We start from the raw sequence: 20,902 nt of genomic DNA, 5'->3' as shown, positions 1-20,902 counted from the left end.
GTTCATTTGTGTTCATTGGTGCGGGAAAATCCAGAACAGGATATTCTAGCACACTCAATACTCATATTCTTTTTTTAATGAAGACAAATAAATGATTTCTTAGCAAATCTTCCTTACTTTTTAATTTTGATGATTTTTTAAAAATCATTTAGAAGACAATATTTGTGATCAAGGTTTTTAAGAAGTATCAATGATTAAGAAATTTTGACTTACCTTCTTAACATTACATGGAATTTCATGTTTTTTCTTTTTCTTGCCTTTATTATTTTTTTAAAAAAATTACGGTTGATTTACAATGGTGTCTTAGTTTAAGGTTTATGGCAGAGTGATTCAGTTATACATGTATGTTCTTTTTCAGATTCCTTTTCCTTATAAGTTATCATAAAATATTGAGTATAGATCCCCATGCTATACAGTAGGTCCTAGTTATTTGTCTGTTTTATACATAGTAGTGTGTATATATTAATCCCACACTCCTAATCTATTCCTCCCCATCTCTTTCCCTTTTGGTGACCATAAGTTTGTTTTCTATGTCTGTGAGTCTATTTCTGTTTTGTAAATAAGTTTCTGTTTTGTAAATGAACTTATTTCTTATAAGTTCATGCGGAATGAAATTACTCCTCATATAAGTGGTATCATATGGTGTTTGTCTTTCTCTGACTTGCTTCACTTGGTATGATAATCTCTAGGTCCATCCATGTTGCTGCCAGTGGCATTATTCCATTCTTTTTAAAGGCTGAGTAATATTCCATCGGGCCTCCCTGGTGACTTGGTGGTAAAGAATCCACCTGCCCATGAAGGAGACACGGGTTTCATCCCTGGGTCAGCAAGCTCCCCTGGAGAAGCAAATGGCAACCCACTCCAGTATTCTTGCCTGGGAAATCCCATGGACAGAGAAGCCTGGCAAGTCATAGCCCATGGGGTTGCAAAAGAGTTGGATATCACTTAGCAACTAAACAACAACAACAAATACTCCATTGTATATATGTACCACATCTTTATCCATTCGTCTGTTGATGGATGTATAAGTTGCCTTCACGTCCTGGCTGTTGTAAATAGTGCTGCATTGAACATTAGGGTACATGTATGTTTCCTAATTATGGTTTTCTCTGGATATGTGCACAGGCACGGGATTGCTGGATCATGTGGTAGTTCTATTTTTAGTTTTTAAAGGAGCCTCCATACTGTTCTCCATAGTGGCTGCTGTTTACATTGCTATTAACCGTGTAGGTGGTGGTGGTGGTGGTTTAGTCACTAAGTCATGTCCAACTCTTTGCGACCCTGTGGACTATAGCTCTCCAGGCTCCTCTGTCCATAGGATTTCTCAGGCAAGAAACTGGAATATTCGAGTTGCCATTTCCTTCTCCAGGGGGTCTCCCCAACCTAGAGGCCAAACCTGCCTCTCCTGTTTATCAGGCAGATTCTTTACCACTGAGCCACCTGGGAAGCCCCAACAGTATAGGATGGTTCCCTTTTCTTTGCACCCTCTCCAGCAAGTATCGTTTGTAGGCTTTTTTTTTTTTTTAATAAATTTATTTATTTTAGTTGGGGGCTAATTACTTTACAATATTGTAATAGTTTTTGCCATACATTGACATGAATCAGCCATGGGTTTACATGTGTTCCCCTTCCTGGACCCCCCACCCACCTCCCTCCCCATCCCATCCCTCTGGGTCATCCCATTGCCCCGGCCCTGAGCCTTTGTCTCATGCATCGAACATGGAATGGTGTTCTGTTTCACATATGATAATATACATGTTTCAATGCTATTCTCCCAGAACGTCCCACCCTCACCTTCTCCCTCAGAGTCCATAGAATTGTTCTATGCATCTGTGTCTCTTATTCTGTCTCGCATATAGGGTTATCGTTACCATCTTTCAAATTCCATATATATGCATTAGTATACTGTATTGTTGTTTTTCTTTCTGGCTTACTTCACTCTGTATAATGGGCTCCAGTTTCATCCATCTCAGTAGAACCGATTCAAATGTATTTTTTTTTTAATGGCTGAGTAATATTCCATTGTGTATATGTACCACAGCTTCCTTATCCATTCGTCTGCTGATGGACATCTAGGTTGCTTCCATGTCCTGGCTATTGTAAACAGTGCTGCAATGAACATTGGGGTACACGTGTCTCTTTCAATTCTGGTTTCTTCGGTGTGTATGCCCAGCAGTGGGATTGCTGGATCATATGGCAGTTCTATTCCCAGTTTTTTAAGGAATCTCCACACTGTTCTCCATAGTGGCTGTACTAGTTTGCATTCCCACCAACAGTGTAAGAGGGTTCCCTTTTCTCCACACCCTCTCCAGCATTTATTGCTTGTAGACTTTTGGATAGCAGCCATTCTGACTGGTGTGAAATGATACCTCATTGTGGTTTTGATTTGCATTTCTCTAATAATGAGTGATGTTGAGCATCTTTTCATGTGTTTGTTAGCCATCTGTATGTCTTCTTTGGAGAAATGTCTGTTTAGTTCTTTGGCCCATTTTTTGATTGGGTCGTTTATTTTTCTGGAATTCAGCTGCAGAAGTTGCTTGTATATTTTTGAGATTAATTGTTTGTCTGTTGCTTCGTTTGCTATTATTTTCTCCCATTCTGAAGGCTGTCTTTTCACCTTGCTTATAGTTTCCTTTGTTGTGCAAAAGCTTTTAATTTTAATTAGGTCCCATTTGTTTATTTTTGCTTTTATTTCCAATATTCTGGGAGGTGGGTCATGGAGGATCCTGCTGTGATTTATGTCGGAGAGTGTTTTGCCTATGTTTTCCTCTAGGAGTTTTATAGTTTCTGGTCTTACGTTTAGATCTTTAATCCATTTTGAGTTTATTTTTGTGTATGGTGTTAGGAAGTGTTCTAGTTTCATTCTTTTACAAGTGGTTGACCAGTTTTCCCAGCACCACTTGTTAAAGAGATTGTCTTTTCTCCATTGTATATTCTTGCCTCCTTTGTCGAAGATAAGGTGTCCATAGGTGCGTGGGTTTATCTCTGGGCTTTCTATTTTGTTCCACTGATCTATATTTCTATCTTTGTGCCAGTACCATACTGTCTTGATGACTGTGGCTTTGTAGTAGAGCCTGAAGTCAGGCAGGTTGATTCCTCCAGTTCCATTCTTCTTCCTCAAGATTGCTTTGGCTATTCGAGGTTTCTTATATTTCCATACAAATTGTGAGATGATTTGTTCTAGTTCTGTGAAAAATACCATTGGTAGCTTGATAGGGATTGCATTGAATCTATAGATTGCTTTGGGTAGTATACTCATTTTCACTATATTAATTCTTCCAATCCATGAACACGGTATATTTCTCCATCTGTTTGTGTCCTCTTTGATTTCTTTCATCAGTGTTTTATAGTTTTCTATATATAAGTCTTTTGTTTCTTTAGGTAGTTATAATCCTAAGTATTTTATTCTTTTTGTTGCAATGGTGAATGGTTTGTTTCATGCAAACGGAGACCAAAAGAAAGCAGGAGTCACAATACTCATTTCAGATAAAATAGACTTTAAAATAAAGGATGTGAAAAGGGACAAAGAAGGACACTACATAAAGATCAAAGGATCAATCCAAGAAGAAGACGTAACAATCATAAATATATATGCACCCAACGTAGGAGCACCACAATATATAAGGCAAATACTAACAAGTATGAAAGGGGAAATTAACAATAACACAATAATAGTGGGAGACTTTAATACTCCACTCACGCATATGGATAGATCAACTAAACAGAAAATTAACAAGGAAACACAAACTTTAAATGATACATAGACAAATTAGATTTAATTGATATTTACAGGACTTTCCACCCCAAAACAATCAATTTTACCTTTTTCTCAAGTGCACATGGAACTTTCTCCAGGATAGACCACATCCTGGGCCATAAATCTAGCCTTTGTAAATTCAAAAAAATTGAAATCATCCCAGCCATCTTCTCTGACCACAATGCAGTAAGATTAGACCTCAATTACAGGAAAAAAACTATTAAAAATTCCAACATATGGAGGCTAAACAACACGCTTCTGAATAACCAACAAATCACAGAAGAAATCAAAAAAGAAATCAAATTATGCATAGAAACGAATGAAAATGAAAACACGACAACCCAAAACCTATGGGACACTGTAAAAGCAATACTAAGGGGAAGGTTCATAGCAATACAGGCGTACCTCAAGAAACAAGAAAAAAATCAAATCAACTAACTCTACACTTAAAGCAACTAGAGAAGGAAGAAATGAAGAACCCCAGGGTCAGTAGAAGGAAAGAAATCTTAAAAATTAGGGCAGAAATAAATGCAAAAGAAACAAAAGAGACCATAGCAAAAATCAACAAAACTAAAAGCTGGTTTTTCGAGAAGATAAACAAAATTGACAAGCCATTAGCCAGACTCATCAAGAAACAAAAGGAGAAGAATCAGATCAACAAAATTAGAAATGAAAATGGAGAGATCACAACAGACTCCACAGAAATACAAAGGATCATAAGAGACTACTACCAACAGCTATATGCCAATAAAATGGACAACTTGGAAGAAATGGACAAATTCTTAGAAAAGTATAACTTTCCAAAACTGAACCAGGAAGAAATAGAAGATCTTAACAGACCCATCACAAGCACGGAAATCGAAACTGTAATCAGAAATCTTCCAGCAAACAAAAGCCCAGGACCAGACGGCTTCACAGCGGAATTCTACCAAAAATTTAGAGAAGAGCTAACACCTATCCTACTCAAACTCTTCCAGAAAATTGCAGAAGATGGTAAACTTCCAAACTCATTCTATGAGGCCACCATCACCCTAATTCCAAAACCAGACAAAGATGTCACAAAAAAAGAAAACTACAGGCCAATATCACTGATGAACATAGATGCAAAAATCCTTAATAAAATTCTAGCAAACAGAATCCAACATCATATTGAAAAGATCATACATCATGACCAAGTGGGCTTTATCCCAGGAATGCAAGGTTTTTTTTAACATCCGCAAATCAATCAATGTAATACACCACATTAACAAATTGAAAGAAAAAAACCATATGGTTATCTCAATAGATGCAGAAAAAGCCTTTGACAAAATTCAGCATCCATTTATGATAAAAACCCTCCAGAAAGCAGGAATAGAAGGAACATACCTCAACATAATAAAAGCTATATATGACAAACCCACAGCAAACATTATCCTCAATGGTGAAAAATTGAAAGCATTTCCCCTAAAGTCAGGAACAAGGCAAGGATGCCCACTTTCACCACTACTATTCAACATAGTTTTGGAAGTTTTGGCCACAGCAATCAGAGCTGAAAAAGAAATAAAAGGAATACAGATAGGAAAAGAAGAAGTAAAACTCTCACTGTTTGCAGATGACATGATCCTCTACATAGAAAACCCTAAAGACTCTACTAGAAAATTACTAGCGTTTGTAGGCTTTTTGATGATGACCATTTTGACTGGAGTGAGGTGATAGTTCATTGTAGTTTTGATTTGCATTTCTCTAAATAGTTATGTTGCGCATTTTTTTTCATGTGCTTTTTAGCCATCTGTATGTCTTCTTTGTAGAAATGCCTGTTTAGATCTTCTGCCCATTTTCTAATTGGGTTGTTTATTTTTTTATATTGAGATGTTTGTATATTTTGAAGATTTAATTCCTTGTCAGTCACGTCTTTTTTTAGAATTATAAATTTGTTAAATATTTTAAATGTTTTTTTCAGCTTTACTGAAGTGTAATTGAAAAGATTCCTACCACCAGCTTAACTCATCCATCATCTTACAAGTTTATTTATTTGTTTTGGTGAAAATGCCTAAAATCTACTCTCATCAGATTTCCTTTTTGCAATACAGTATAATCAACAGTAGCTATGTTATGCATTAAATCCTCAGTTCTCATTGATCTTATAACTGTAAATTTGTTCCCTTGTATTTCCTTCTCTCCCTCGCCCCTGGAAACCATCATTCTTCTCTGTTTCTATGGGTTTGCCTTTTTTTTTTTAAAGACTCCACATATAAGTGATATCATGCAGTGTTGTCTTTAAGGTGAAATATGTAAACTTTCAGGAACGTGGGTTACTTTTAAGCATACAACTTAAGATTTTAAATTTACAGATAAGCAACTAGCTTCTTTTAGTACAGCATAATTTTTGAGGTAAAATATTTCCCTTTCTCTAGAAAACCTGAGCCAAATGGGAATTGGATGGAAAGTGTTAGCAAGGAAGAACTCATGTCTTATTAGGAAGACTGATGACATCTGTTTTTGTTACATATATTATCATTGTGATAGTCATTGTGTGATTAACAGTAGAATTGAGCAAATAGATTTCTTAGGAATCATTAGTTTAAGTGCAGCATTACTGTTTATTTTCAGAAAAAATAGCTTTATTTTATGGCTTTGTCCCGTCTCCTCTCTTCCCCAACATAGGAAAGGAGGAACTGAGTGTTCCTAGTATTGTTCCAGTTAAGGTTAATAACCTTGTGAATGTGTGCCGGCGTGGGTATGTGTGTGGTAGTGAAAAATGTCTGATGCTAATACCGTAGCTGTAGAAAGCCATATCTGGGATATGTGACAATGCAAGCGTGAAGAGTAGTTTCTTTTGGTCGAGCGTGCTCGGGGCCGGGGGGGGGGGGGGCGGTGAGAGCTGCCTTGCCCCTCCCGGCCGAGGCCGCGTCCAGAGTCAGAGCAGGTGCGGGCCGGAGCAGGCTCTTGGCAGGGTGAGCCCGGCCGCGGGCCCCGCTCCCCTCTGTACACGGGGTCGGCGGTGTGAGCCCGGCCGCGGGCGCCGCGCCCCTCTGCCCGGGATGGGCGGGGTGAGCCCGGCCGCGGGCGCCGCTCCCCTACGCCGGGGTGGGCGGGGTGAGCCCGGCCGCGGGCGCCGCTCCTCTGTGCTCGGGGTGGGCGGGGTGAGCCCGGCCGCGGGCGCTGCTCCTCCCTGCCCGGGGTCGCCCTGGCCTTCAGGCTCAGGCTGGCTGCCTCTGCAGCTGGAGGAAACAGGGCGGGTTTTAAAACCGCACCTAATTCTTTTTCTGGAATATCGTTTTTGGACCAAAATTGTGTCCGTTTTATCGAGTCCTCTAAAATAATTTGACAAACAGAATCATCTTCTGTCCAAACTACATGTGAAGACTAATCCAGACATGTTTTCAAAATGATGTCTTTAAAAATCAGGGGAGGGAGGGGTGAGTTCAAGCACGTGTTTTTGCACATGCTGTAAGACGTCTCCTAATTTGGTGGGTCTGAACCCTGTCTGCTTTCAGTCCCGATTTTCTGAATGTGGTAGGAATTCTGGTCCATTTCCCTTCTGTAAGTATGCGCTGGGCTGGGTTCCCATCCACTCTCCCGTCTTCGCGGAGGGGGTTCTTCCCCGAGGGGCTGAGAGCCCTCAGTGACCGAGAGTCCGCTGAGTACTGCAGGTTGAGGGGAGTCATTCCAGTGTCCCCAGAGGAGACATGTGGAAGCCCTCCCTCCGCTGTCCTGTCTGTAATATACACGTCCGCACAGCATCTAGACCCAGGCACTGTGGTTTGGTTTGTTCCCAGATCCAGAGAGCCTTTGGCTGGGGTCCTGCGGCCTCCAGCAGTGTGTGCTGACCGGCAGCCTTGTCCTCCTTTACCTTGGCATGGTCGTGCCAGCACTTGGAGCCCCTGAAGCAAACAGTGGTCAGAAGGCTTACTAGCCGGGCTGCCTGGTGTGGCCGTGCTGAGCCCGTGTCCACATGGAGGCAGGCGTTCATGGGAAGGAACAGCCGTGCCTGGAGCAGGAGGCTGCTCTGGTGAGAGACGCAGGCGTGGCCTCCCCAGCACTCTGGGTGTTCTTGTACGTGTACCCTCCTTGGGGAATAGACCTCAGCGTCTGAGCAGGTTCTCAGATTGAACAGAAACTAAGATGGAAGATCTAGTGGATTCGATTAGGTTCATAAAAATATCATGATGTTGCTTTTGAAAAACAAAACTTTTTTTCCCCCCAAAGACGACAAAATCGGTCATTGTGGGACCCTCTTGCAATCTGCTGTAGCTGTAGAAATGTTCTTTACTCTAAGGGATGCCCATTCCTTTGAAGCGAAACAAACTAACAGAAACTGTGATGGCAGATCACCCAGTGAGGTGGTTGCTCTGTTATCTGGCAACATGAACAGCAGGCGCCGCCACGGTGCAGAGCAGGCCTTGTGGTGCCCAGGCACAGCTGTGAGGCCGCACCTCTCCCCCGGCCCCGGCCCCGGGGAGTGGGAAGGTGGACTGCTAGTCCAGGGCCCTGCGGGGGTGGGGAGGCTGCAGCCCCGCTCCCCAGGCTGGTTCCAGGGCCCATGCTCTCAGCTCTGCCTTCTGCTGCTGCACTGGCGCTTCTGATGTAGTTGATTCAAGTCCACTGTTACATTTGAATCCCATCATGTCTGATTTGTTATACGTTTCAGACCTTTGGCAAAGATATATGGCTTTTTTTTCCTATCTTAAAATTCTTGCTTAATTTGTTAATAATAGATTCAAAATATTGTTCTCCTTAAGTTCGCTTGTGAGTATGGATGGTAGTTTATTGAAAGGTTTTTTAGCGAAGACATTAAATGTTAGGTTTTTTAAAAAATTCAAGCCAAATCAATAGACATGATTTAACTTCTGTTTGCTGCTTACCTTATTTTATAGTTCGAGAAGACTTATCCACTTTTTACTAACCTTCATAGATTTCTTTGAAACTCTTCGTATCTAAGTCAATTCCGTGTATACAAATGTGATTAAGTATTTAATGACCGTATAGATCATTAAAATGAGGTATCAGTTGTAGCTGTGTAGTACCATGTGTGTGTAAGATATAGGAGATTAGGTGAAAATTTTTGTTTTGTGTTAAATGTCCACGTGTTTATTTGTATTTGTTTGTACTTATCCCTATCCATAGCAGAATGCAAAGTGTCAGGGAGAGTGTAGGTGATTGCACTTTTGCTGTTCCTCATTTCTGGGTAGTCTGGAAACATTCTAATGTTGTGGTTAAAATGGATTAGATTAGGTCCATAAAAATATCATAATGTTGCTTTTGAAAAACAAAACTTTTTTTTCCCCAGAGGTGACAAAATCAGTCATTACGGGACCCTCTTGCAATCTGCTGTAGCTGTAGAAATGCTCTTTATTCTAAGGGATACCCATTCCTTTGAAGCAGTAATTGCTGCAGGAGATGCCCAAACATCTCCCAGGAATCCTGTTCCTTGGGCAGCACCACGTGACTATTGTTGAAGCCACTGTGGTCAGGATATGATGGGCAGAGTTCTGCATCAGAGATTCTGTCTCCTCGGTTTACATTTTCAGATTCCGAACAGGAAATGTTGTCCCTTTACCTGCTTGTTGGTCTCGTGTGGCTGGGAGTGATTCTCTTCAGTGTCACCACTTTTACCTGCTACGGTTGTTTAGTTTCTAATTTCACAGCTTCATTTGGACTCCCAAGGAGCGGGTGAGCTCTGGTCTGTGATGTGGGATTCGACAGCCTGTTTTCGTGTCTGTCTCAGGGGACGTCCTCTGCACCAGCAGCTGCCACTCTGTCTGCAGTGACCTCTGGGGATCTGGATCTGTTCACTGAGCAAGCTGCAAAGTCAGAAGAGGTGGCCAAGAAGCAGCTCTCCAAAGACTCCATCTTGTCTCTGTATGGCGCAGGGGCCATCCAGCAGCAGAGTGCTCCTGGTAACTCATCTGAAACCTGCTTGCAGTGCATCCGTTGTGGTTTTAGAATGTCAATTCTATTTCTTCCCTGTTTTTCGTGTGTAATGCGTGCTTTTGTTGTTGCAGTTTGCACAACTACAAAACCGACATGAAAGAAGCATTAGGAAATAGACAGCATATACAGGATGCACAAAACTTTACTCATTTGGGATTAACAGCTTGGTGTCATAGTACTTAATATTGTTTCACAAGCCTTACAGGAAATGGATTATCTTTGAAGAATTGTTTAAGCTTGATTTGCATGAAGCTTATAACTGTACACTGTGGTATTTTTTCTGTAAGTTAAGCAGTAAGTCTGAGATATCACATGAAATCAAAAGAACTCTTGAGATTTTTTTTATATATAAATATAAAGAAATACTAGCATGGTAAGATTTACTGTTTGCAGTTTTAATCTGTTATTTCCTCTGAAATAACGGGCTGCCTTTCACGTGTGAACTGAAATTATATGACTTTCCAGCTGCTCCCATTGAAAGCAGACGCGGTCAACTCTTGACTGTGTATCTGGTCGTAGAGATGAGCGTGCGGAGCAGCGGCCCCTGCTGTGTCGGGTCCTCACGGCAGGCGTGTCTGTGGTGCTGCACAAGACTCCGCTACCCTAATTTGCTCAGGCTCGGAGCTGATTTGTCTGCTTTCTGGAAGTAACCGGCTCTGAGGGTGTGGGTGTGAGCTGGCCTGAGCAGTAGGAGCGGCCAGACCGGAATTAAAGCTTCTGCCCTGGGCGGTTTAGAGATGGACATCCTCTCTCTGTGCTTCGTGAGGGCGGCAGTGTGCAGTAGCCCTGTTGTCTCATTCGTTTGCTTTGCTTGGTTCTTCTGCTACAGGTGTGTTCATGGGACCCACGAATCTACCGTTTACCTCACAAGCACCGGCTGCGTTTCCAGGCTTCCCGTCCCTGGGCGTGCCTGTGCCCGCGGCACCCGGCCTGGTGGGCACCTCGCTGGGGCCAAGCACGGGCATGATGGTGGGCGTGCCGGTGCCCAACGGCTTCATGGGCGGCGCACAGACTGCAGTGATGCCGCTCGCGCAGGGCGTGGTAGGGCCCCCAGGCATGGTCACTCACATGGGCGCAGCCCAGGGGAAATTTGGCCTGCAGCCAGCTCCGCAGAGCCCGTGGAACCTCCCCCAGGTAGGCACCTCCCCTCCAGCCGCTCCAGGGTCAGGCCGAGTCTGTCTGCTCAGCAGTTTGTTTTTAGCTCTTAACAATCTGGCAGAAAGAATTGAGTAGGGATAATGTTATAAAAGGTCAAAACTGTCTCATCAGATAGACAAATGAGCTGCCATTGTTCCTGTATTTAGAATATTCTGTAGAGAATGTTACGTAGTTTTTCATTTCCGATTCCAGCACAACTGTAACGGTGACTGTCCCTCATTTGTTTGTGTAACAGCTAGACATTGTCTTGGGCATCTTTTGAAATTAGCGTGCCAAGCCTTAACCCAGCTCCCTGGGAGGGGGTTTGTGTAGACAACTTAGACCAATCTATTTTCACTAATAATTTCAAGGGTTCTTGGCAACTTTCACAAATTAGAAAGAAAAAATCCAGCCTTGCATTCTCACAGCAGTTTCTGAGAGATCTAGGCTGGTTCTCCATGGCTACTGTGCATGGATGTATAATCTTTTCGTTCATATATGTTTGTAAAGTTGTATTTCTTACATTATAATCACATTTATCTTTAAAAAGAATACCCACTAGTTCAGGAATTCCCGTAAGATACGAACAAGCCCTTATTTGTGTCCTACATCTCATGTTACGAGATCCCATTTCTGCCTGTTTTGTTCAGAGCTGGGAGATGGCATTTTAGTGTTTCCTCTTTCAAATCCATTCTGACTTCTCTCTGGCTCCATAGACAGAGACCTCAGACACAGGTTCATCTCCCGCCCTTCTTTGTATGCTTCCTGTTTGATGTTCCTCTGGTATTTGGCTGCCCTTGATTTCTGTTCTTGGCAGCATTCAGAGAATAGTACTTTATATTTTTAATTAACATTAGCAAAATCACTGTATAGCCCATGAATGTTCCAAGTAATTTTTACTATCACTGTTTAAAGGAGTGTTTATATGACATTGGTCTCTGCTCCCTGGGAATTTCAAAAATTTTAAGTACCAAGTGTTAGTAAGAGCTTTTGTGTGGCCAGAATGCTGGCACAGACCCTGCTCAGGTTAGGGTGGCCGCTGAACCAAGGGGCACTTACCTGCCTTACTTCTGGGCGTGCTGAAGGGGACGCTCTGCTCCAACACTCCCTGGCAGGGTCTGTGGGCCATGGCAGGAGGGTTAAAACATCGTCTAGCACCTGGGAAGAAGTGACCTGCCCCTCCAAACACGACGCCTCATCGGTGATGTGGTTAATATTACTGTCTTTGAAGAACTGCAGACAAATGAACTTTATTTATTAATACAGTTCAACCCTGAGCACAGGTTTGAATCCACTATACTTTGTGGTAAATCTCCTGGCCTTTCCTTCACTCACCATCAGTCCTAGAAGTGAGAAGCGGAAGGCTCAGGAGGCTTGAGATGCCCTGGTGGTCCTAGTGGTAAAGAATCTGCCTGCCAGTGCAGGAGACGGAGGTTCAGTTCCTGGGTCGGGAAGATCCCCTGGAGGAGGAAATGGCAACCCACTCCAGTATTCTTGCCTGGAGAATCCCAGGGAGAGAGGAGTCTGGTGGGCTACCGTCCATGGGGCCGCAAAGAGTCAGACACGACTGAGCACAGGAGGCTTATTATGTACAGACACGACTCCAGTCTGGAAGAAAAGTACCTGTAATCCTACACCTTGTGTCATAGAATGAAAATTAATTTTAGATATTTATGTAGTTGGCTAAGCAAAAGAAAAATATGTTTTATGACTTTTTAATATTTAGAAAATATATAGAGGTATTTAAGACTTGAGTAACGGCAGAACAATTGCCATCATATACAATTCATAATTTTGGAGTATTTTGCTTTCAAACATTCCCTTAGTCTTTAGTAGAATGTTGGAGTAGTATATCCAGATACGAATTCAAAGATTGCCTTGGTACTTTTTTCACTTGTGGTTCATCTTTGGGGGACAAGAAATTGAGGCCAGAAAGTGAATAAATATAAACTGATTTGAGATCACTTGATGGGCAGGGCTAACACGTGGAAGGAAATGGAGACCAAGAGAAAGCATTGTGTGGTCTCTGCTGTTACCCCAGGGCTCGGACTGCTTTTCATATGGATGAAAAGGACTTAGAACGGTTATTATACTTCCGAGCCTGACTGTGTCAACTTCAAGTAAAGGCTCTAGTAAAATAGGCTGACCATGAACAGAGTGTAGTGGTGGCTGCATAAACGGGCTGGAAGTGAAGGTGGCTTTTCTGTGTCCACAGGTGAACCAGCAGATGGCTGGCCTGAGCCTGGGCGGCGTGGCCTCAGCAGCGGGCTTCGGGCAGCCACCCAGCACCTCGGCGGGGGCCGCGGGCTGGTCCGGGGGCTCGTCGGGGCAGACGCTCAGCACGCAGCTGTGGAAGTGAGCCCCCGCCAGCATTCCTGCTCAGACACACCCGGTTCCCCTGTTCATTCATGTACATACATGTTTGTTTCTTTCCCCCCATTTGTTCATATTAAGAGTTACCTGATTGACCGTGTTGGTCTGTACTGATTGAATTTGCTGTGGTGAAAAGCAGGTTGAGAAACCGTTCCATGTCGAGGGCAGCTTTGCTCACAGTTCCCAGTATTTCGTAGACACAGTCTCTGGGAAGCTGCTCAGTCAATGTGCATAATCAGTTTCCCTCTCGATGAAATTATAGCTCTCATGTTTGCATATAAGGGAAGTAGTTATCATGTTAGTAATACCTCTAACAGTATGAGCCCCACCCCCAGATTAGCCAGTAATCCTGTAGGAAGGTACTGTATGATCAAATGTTTAATCATATAAATAGAATGTCAATGTATCACTGAGCACTGTTTTCTAGTGTATCCAGACTCTTTTATGTCACATTCACCTCACTGTGCTGTTGTTATGATGTGCTTAACAGGGAACGTGGTTAGTGAAAGGAAGATAAACCTGGATGTTACGACACAACTTAGTTTAACACATGTTTGAAGAAGTCAGATTTCACCTGCCTTCCTTGGAATTGGGATCTTTTCCTATGTATACATAGTGCTAGCAAGAGACCTTTCTCCGCACTAGACGCAAACAGGGTAACTAAAGCCACTCAGTCCTTGAAGGTGTATCCAGGTTTATGACAGTAATTGTGTTTACATTTTATGGTGCCTAGTACTGACAAATGTCATATCCCTGTATTAAACAGATGAATCCATAGACCTCTTTTTGTGGGTTTTATTTCCTGTGACGTATACTGCCACCAACCTGACAAAAATTACTTCACGTTGCAAAGTCACGAATTGGGAACATGTTGTTGACAAAATACTTGTCACCTGTTTCAAAAACCTGTTCAGTTCTAACCAATTATAAGGCCAAACAGGGGGGACTAAAAGTAAGATTCTCAGAGTGGTACCCTGCGTGCCCTCAGCTGTACCGTACAGACTGTCCAGGTCATAGGGGAACATGCAGAACAAATGGAGACAGGAGCCGAGTCTGCACCCGCTGCCCAGCATCTGTGACTGACCGCCCGTAGGCAGGCGCCCGGCCGGAGTGACCCCCGCACGCCCGCTGCCTCCCACGCCCGAGGCCGCAGCGGCAGCCCCGTCACACCTCAATCGTTACGGTGTCCAGGTGGTACTTGGGCTCGTTGGCGAGGTTCACCTTCTCTGTCCGAGTGTGCCACACGAGGACCTGCGGGAAGAGACCTGGTGGGTAGGCACGCTCTCAGGCGGACACACAGCAAGGGCAAGGGCAAGGGCAAGGGCAGGTGGCACAAGTGAAGTGAGTACCTTGGTGCAGTTACTTGCTTTTGGTTCCAGTTCTTCAACGGTCGTGATCTGCCTCAAAAAGTCAGATTCCTGCATCCCGGGCTGGGACCCACGGCGCTTAAATACAGCTTTGGGGTTGGACAAGATGACCTGAAGGCTTACGGCAAATCCTTTGTAAGAAAAGTTAAAAAAAAAAAAAGTCTAAAATATTGGTGCACTTAAAAAAAAAAAAATATATATATATATATATATATAATTTTGGTCATATCAGAACTTGTTTTTTCAGTACCTATTTTGGGCCAAGTCTTGGTTCACAAAGTTGACCCAGAGCATTACCTGCATCACAGTCTCAGAAGGACAGTCTGCCTTTACACCAGAGTCTGCTGCCCCGATCAAGGCCTGTGCCCGGGGGTGGGGAGGGCCAACTGTAAAGTATAAAGTCTGGCCTGTTGATAAAATAGAGGGTGCAATTCATGGAGGTCGTCATACCTCCATTCTCACCGTCTGGGCATGACTGAGGCCTGAACGCAGCTGAAAAGCACACAGACTGCCTGTCCCTGGCGGAGTCCCTACCCTACTGACCTCTGATACCTCCCTGTGTCCCTGCCAAAGCCAGCACTGCTCTGATGGCCCTTGCGGTCAGAAGACTGAGGAATACAAGTCAGGCAGTTAGCTGGGAAATGAATACTCTAAAATAGTCATTTGCTGTATGTTTTCAGTTTGATTCCATCTGAAGGAGGTTGGGACTGTAAATCAGTTCAGGAGATACCAGGCCATTTGATAAATTTGGTTTCTGTATTTCATTTTTCAGGGAAACGAATTAGTGTCAGTTTCCTTCAATGGTTTGGCCTTAACGAAAAGCCAGTACTATCTAATCTGTGCTTTAACAAACTCAGTGTTAAAGGCTTAGCCGTTAAGCGCGCCACAAGCCGTGTCTGCGAGCGGCCGTCACAGACAGCGTGATTGTTAGAAGTCTGATGCCCGACCTCTGCTCCGCATGCCTAAGCTGACACTGCAAAGCCAGGCACCTTCTGCAGTTAGGAGGACCAATCTCCAGGAACATTTTCTTAGCAAGTTTTTGCCCTTCCTTACACGAACTGAATTGATTTATGCTGCCTTTTGCAAAAGTACAGCTAGCTGAGTATGAGATGACTGCAGTCAGTCATGGGGGAGCTGTGGGAACACCCAGCGGCATCCTCTCAACCTCTGCCCGTGCCGGCCTGGCTGACCCGTGCTCCCAGCCCCGCTGCCTTTTGGGGAGACACCACTGTGCCACTTACGGACTCAGGCAGGTACAGAGGGCCTGAGTGGGGCAGAACAGGAGACGGTTACACATTACAGTCATCCCAGGACCGGCCCGGTGTATCCACCAGTCCCGGCGGGGACGGCGTGTCCTGGCAGAATGTGGAGTCAGCAGCCTCCATTTCCTGTGGGTCCTTGTGACTGAGAACTGGCTCAGCCACTCAGCCTTTCTTGATTCTGAAACTCCCCCATTTCCTCATCCACGAGAGGCATGACACCCTCTCCTCATGTCTGATGTGAAATTAGGGAACAGAACGACCCCACTAACTGCACAGCTCCGTTCAAAGGACCCTAAAACACATAAATGTAAATTCCATCATAAATATTATTAATATCATGAGGGGAGGTGGCATAGGCCACCTGCATTTCACTCCACTTTGCTAACAAGTCTGAAGCCTTCCTCATGTAGCTCCAACAGCCATGGGTCCCCCAAAAGCCAAAGGTTCAAATTAACACAATAAAGTGACTTCTACTCAGTCAATTCAGATTAAGGATTAAAAGGTTTCTGGTTTTCTAAATGTGTTTTCAATAAGCTTCGTCCTCTTTAGCTAATTCAGTATCTGCCCTTCTCAAGCACACTGAAGCTCCTGATATATTTCTCACATGGCTTCAAAGGTACTGATTTTATTTCCTCATTCTCATTTAAAAAAGAAAAAACAAAAACAGGATCCCAATTGTACAGAAGTCACTGTGAAAATCATATGAAGCCTCTTTGATCTGTTCCCCTTCATTTTCCCTAAGATTAACACATTCATCATCGTGATCACTGGAGGAGTCAGTGTTTCCTCGATTTCCTTAGCTCGGGAATATCCTGCAGGCTCTTAACAGCAATTATGAGGCAGAGTCCACCGCTCAGGCAGAGGTGACAGCCAGCGGGAAGCTACACGCTGCTTTGCTGCAAGGCCCTGTCCTGGCCCCACTGGAGTGTGAGCCCACCACCACAGCAGAGTGGGTTTCCATTTAATACAAAGTGGGCTGGGGGGCATTTCAGACCCCTCCCCGCTTTGCCAGGCCTTGCTCGGTGAGGTCTCCAAAGGAAGCAGTCAGCAGCACCGGGAACCACTGGGTGATCAGGCCAAGCCCTGAACATCGTCTCAACCTGCTGTGAACCTCGGAGTGAGGACCCACCCTCTGAAAGTTGAGCAAGCATCCTAAACCATTGCTTCCAACAGCTTTCTTCATTTCCAGGTATTTATGCCTCAAGTATGTACCCTTCCTTTTTGTCAGTGAAATTGGAAATAAGTTAGCTTTAAAAATGGTTTTCAGAAGCTTTTGAGACTCTAGGAGCCTTACAAAAATCATGAGAGTAGGACTCTCAATTCTGGTCAGTTGTGTAAAAAATAAAGTGCAAATGAACGCTGGTCATTCCCTTTCACAGAGCAGGATCTCCTGGCTTCCACAGATGTAATAGGGCAGGGGGCAGTCTAGTCCCTCCCAGTCAGAAGCACGGGCTGGCCCAGTGTGTGTTCACCGCCTAAGGACATACGGCTAAGGCCACGAGGGCTGGATTTTCTCTATTGCCGTAAAACCCAGACAAAAGATTTGAAAAAGTAGTTTCCAGACATTGGGAAAGAGGTGCACAGGACAGTCTCCAAGAAAAAAGACAAACGTGAGCCCCAGATTCCTGCCTGAAGTGTGTTTCAAGGCTTCACCCCAGGGAGGGGAACACGCACAGCCCTGCTGTCTCCTCGAGCTGAGAACAGAACTGAGAACTCAGGGATGACAAGACGCCTGGAAGTCATGGGGCGTCACCCTGGGGAGAGGAGCGTGGCTGTCTGCAGAGAGCTCGCCCCTGGTCCCACTGGGTCTGGTCAGCAGATACTGCTGAGACTGCCCGAGGCCAGGACAGGAGCCACTGGAAAGGCAGGTGGATCGGTCCCTGGAGGCCTCTCGAGGCCAGACAGGCCCCATGCCCCACAGCCAGGGTGCAGCGTGCGGCAGCAGGGCACCCGGGAGAGTGCGTGCACGGCCGCTGGTCCACCGTGACGCCAAACAAGCGCTAAAGGGAAGCCTGGTCTGGATTTGCCTACATACCGCAAGGTAAGCCTGGAAAAAGATCAGAAAGTTTCTAAGTAACTTAATTGTATCCCAGAAAAAAAGCTAAAAGTAAATTACTTATATAACCTACAAACACATAATTATATACACACCCATGTGTGTATAGTTACATACGGGTGTGTATTTTTTGTGTTTTGTGTGTGTGTGTGTGAATTTGCTCGGTCGTGTCTGACTCTTTGCAGTCACGTGGACTGTAGCCTACCAGGCTCCTCCCTCCATGGAATTTTCCAGGCATTTCCTGGATCCAGGGATTGAACCCCAGTCTTCCACATTGCAGGCAGATGCTTTACCATCTGAGCCACCAGGGAAGCCCCTGTGTGTATATATGTATGTAAAATAAATGTATATGTAAATACAATCTATTATAAATAACACATATTTTTTTCTAGTACCTAACAACAAACGTTTAAATGCCTCAGATACAAAAATGACCAGATGAGCAAAGAAGCATGAAATTATAATCCCATAGTCAACAAAAATGACATGTGATAGAAGTATAGAACAAGGATATTAAAACATTATAAAAACAGTTAAGATGTTCAAAAAGGTAGGGGAAAGGTTAAGCATGCTAAGTAGAACAAAGTGAGCTCATTCTGATGAAACACAATGTCTGAGATGAAAAATACACTAGGTGGGATTAATAGCTTATAAGACACTGCAGAAGAAAAGATTAATAAATAATAGAAACCACCCAAAGGAAGCACAAAAGGAAAAACACCAATACATGCACACACGTACACACACACACACGAGTCACGGAAACAGAATGAAAGGTGGGAGCAGGGATAGAAAAAGAAAATATTTGAAGAAATAGCAACTGAAATGTTTCTAAATTTGAAAAAGGAAAGGATATTTAAGACTTAACGCTGTCAACCAACTTGACCTTAAATTTATCACTTAGTAAATTGTGCTTAGTTGCTCAGTCTGACTCTTTGCGACCCCATGGACTGTAGATTCTCTAGGCAAGAATACTGGAGTGAGTTGCCATGCCCTCCTCCAGGGGATCTTCCCAACCCAGGGATCAAACCCAGGTCTCCCGCATTGCAGGTGGATTTTTTACCAGCTGAGCCACCAGGGAAGCTCAAGAATACTGGAGTGGGCAGCCTATTCCTTCTCCAGGGGAATTTCCCCACCCAGGAATCAAATGAAGGTCTCCTGCATTGCAGGTGGATTCTTCACCAGCTGAGCTACCAGGGACCCGCCCAACACAACAGAATACACTTTCAAGTGCACATGTTCAGTTCAGTTCAGTCGCTCAGTCGTGTCCGACTCTTTGCAACCCCATGAATTGCAGCACGCCAGGCCTCTCTGTCCATCACCAACTCCCGGAGTTTACCCAAACCCATGTCCATCGAGTCGGTGATGCCATCCAACCATCTCATCCTCTGTCGTCCCCTTCTCCTCCCGCCCCCAATCCTACCCAGCATTAGGGTCTTTTCCAATGAGTCAACCCTTCACATGAGGTGCCCAAAGTATTGGAGTTTCAGCTTCAACATCAGACCTTCCAATGAACACCCAGGATTGATCTCTTTTAGGATGGATTGATTGGATCTCCTTGCAGTCCAAGAGACTCTCAAGAGTCTTCTCCAACACCACAGTTCAAAAGCATCAATTCTTCAGCGCTCAGCTTTCTTCACCATCCGACTCTCACATCCATACATGACCACTGGAAAAACCATAGCCTTGACTAGATGGACTTTTGTTGGCAAAGTAATGTCTCTGCTTTTAAATATGCTATCTAGGTTGGCCATAACCTTCTTTCCAAGGAGTAAGCGTCTTTTAATTTCATGGCTGCAGTCACCATCAGCAGTGATTCTGGAGCCCAAAAAAATAAAGTCTGACACTGTTTCCCCATCTATTTACCATGAAGTGATGGGACCAGATGCCATGATCTTAGTTTTCTGAACGTTGAGCTTTAAGCCAACTTTTTCACTCTCCTCTTTCACCTTCATTAAGAGGCTCTTTAGTTCTTCTTCACTTTCTGCCATAAGGGTGGTGTCATCTGCATATCTGAGGTTATTGATATTTCTCCCAGCAATCTTGATTCCAGCTTGTGTTTCTTCCAGCCCAGTGTTTCTCATGATGTACTCTGCATATAAGTTAAATAAGCAGGGTGACAATATACAGCCTTGACGTACTCCTTTTCCTATTTGGAACTAGACTTGTTCCATGTCCAGTTCTAACTGTTGCTTCCTGACCTGCATACAGGTTTCTCAAGAGACAGGTCAGATGGTCTGGTATTCCCATCTCTTTCAGAATTTTCCACAGTTTATTGTGATCCACACAGTCAAAGGCTTTGGCATAGTCAATAAAGCAGAAAGAGATGTTTTTCTGGAACTCTCTTGCTTTTTCGATGATCCAGCAGATATTGGCAATTTGATCTCTGGTTCCTCTGTCTTTTCTAAAACCAGCTTGAACATCTGGAAGTTCACGGTTCACATATTGCTGAAGCCTGGCTTGGAGAATTTTGAGCATTACTTTACTAGCATGTGAGATGAGTGCAATTGTGCGGTAGTTTGAGCATTCTTTGGCATTGCCTTTCTTTGGGATTGGAACAAAAACTGACCTTTCCCAGTCCTGTGGCCACTGCTGAGTTTTCCAAATTTGCTGGCATATCGAGTGCAGCACTTTCACAGCATCACCTTTGAGGATTTGAAATAGCTCAACTGGAATTCCATCACCTCCACTAGCTTTGTTCGTAGTGATGCTTTCTAAGGCAGTTCGTAGTGATGCTTTTCAAGGCAGACACACTGAAACTAAAATTACAGAAAACTAGCTAATCTAATCACACAGACCACAGCCTTGTCTATCTCAGTGAAACTAAGCCATGCCGTGTGGGGCCACCCAAGACGGATGGGTCATGGTGGAGAGGTCTGACAGAATGTGGTCCACTGGAGAAGGGCATGGCAAACCACTTCAGTATTCTTGCCTTGAGAACCCCATGAACAGTATGAAAAGGCAAAAAGATAGGACACTGAAAGATGAACTCCTCAGGTCAGTAGGTGCCCAATATGCTAATGGAGATCATTGGAGA

At 44.0% G+C, this 20,902-nt stretch overlaps 2 protein-coding genes across 14 annotated transcripts in view; one reads left to right on the top strand and one right to left on the bottom strand.

The window, feature by feature from the left end:
• Positions 1–13,957, top strand: part of SMAP1 (small ArfGAP 1) — a 178,137-nt gene extending 164,180 nt beyond the window's left edge. For 8 of the 13 annotated variants that reach the window (XM_081529366.1, XM_081529363.1, XM_081529364.1 and 5 more), the window contains 3 exons: positions 9,465–9,636; positions 10,500–10,804; positions 13,023–13,957. In XM_081529366.1, the coding sequence (XP_081385492.1) occupies positions 9,465–9,636; positions 10,500–10,804; positions 13,023–13,166 (621 nt within the window). In that variant the 3' untranslated portion in view covers positions 13,167–13,957. The remainder of the gene's footprint in view (positions 1–9,464; positions 9,637–10,499; positions 10,805–13,022) is intronic. The other 5 variants (XR_014065195.1, XR_014065194.1, XR_014065193.1 and 2 more) reach the window with 1 other exon arrangement.
• Positions 13,958–14,344: 387 nt separating this feature from the next.
• Positions 14,345–20,902, bottom strand: part of B3GAT2 (beta-1,3-glucuronyltransferase 2) — a 95,243-nt gene continuing 88,685 nt past the window's right edge. Inside the window, exons 3-4 of the mRNA XM_081529371.1 lie at positions 14,530–14,678; positions 14,345–14,431 (exon numbers count right to left, since the gene is read on the bottom strand). Of these exons, the coding sequence (XP_081385497.1) occupies positions 14,345–14,431; positions 14,530–14,678 (236 nt within the window). The remainder of the gene's footprint in view (positions 14,432–14,529; positions 14,679–20,902) is intronic.

This window comes from Giraffa tippelskirchi, chromosome 9 (genome assembly GCF_054371585.1).
Source record: "Giraffa tippelskirchi isolate mGirTip1 chromosome 9, T2T-mGirTip1v1.2.pri, whole genome shotgun sequence".
NCBI lineage: Eukaryota > Metazoa > Chordata > Mammalia > Artiodactyla > Giraffidae > Giraffa > Giraffa tippelskirchi.
The sequence above is the reverse complement of the archived record's forward strand: the minus strand, read 5'-3'. Positions and strand labels throughout refer to the sequence as shown.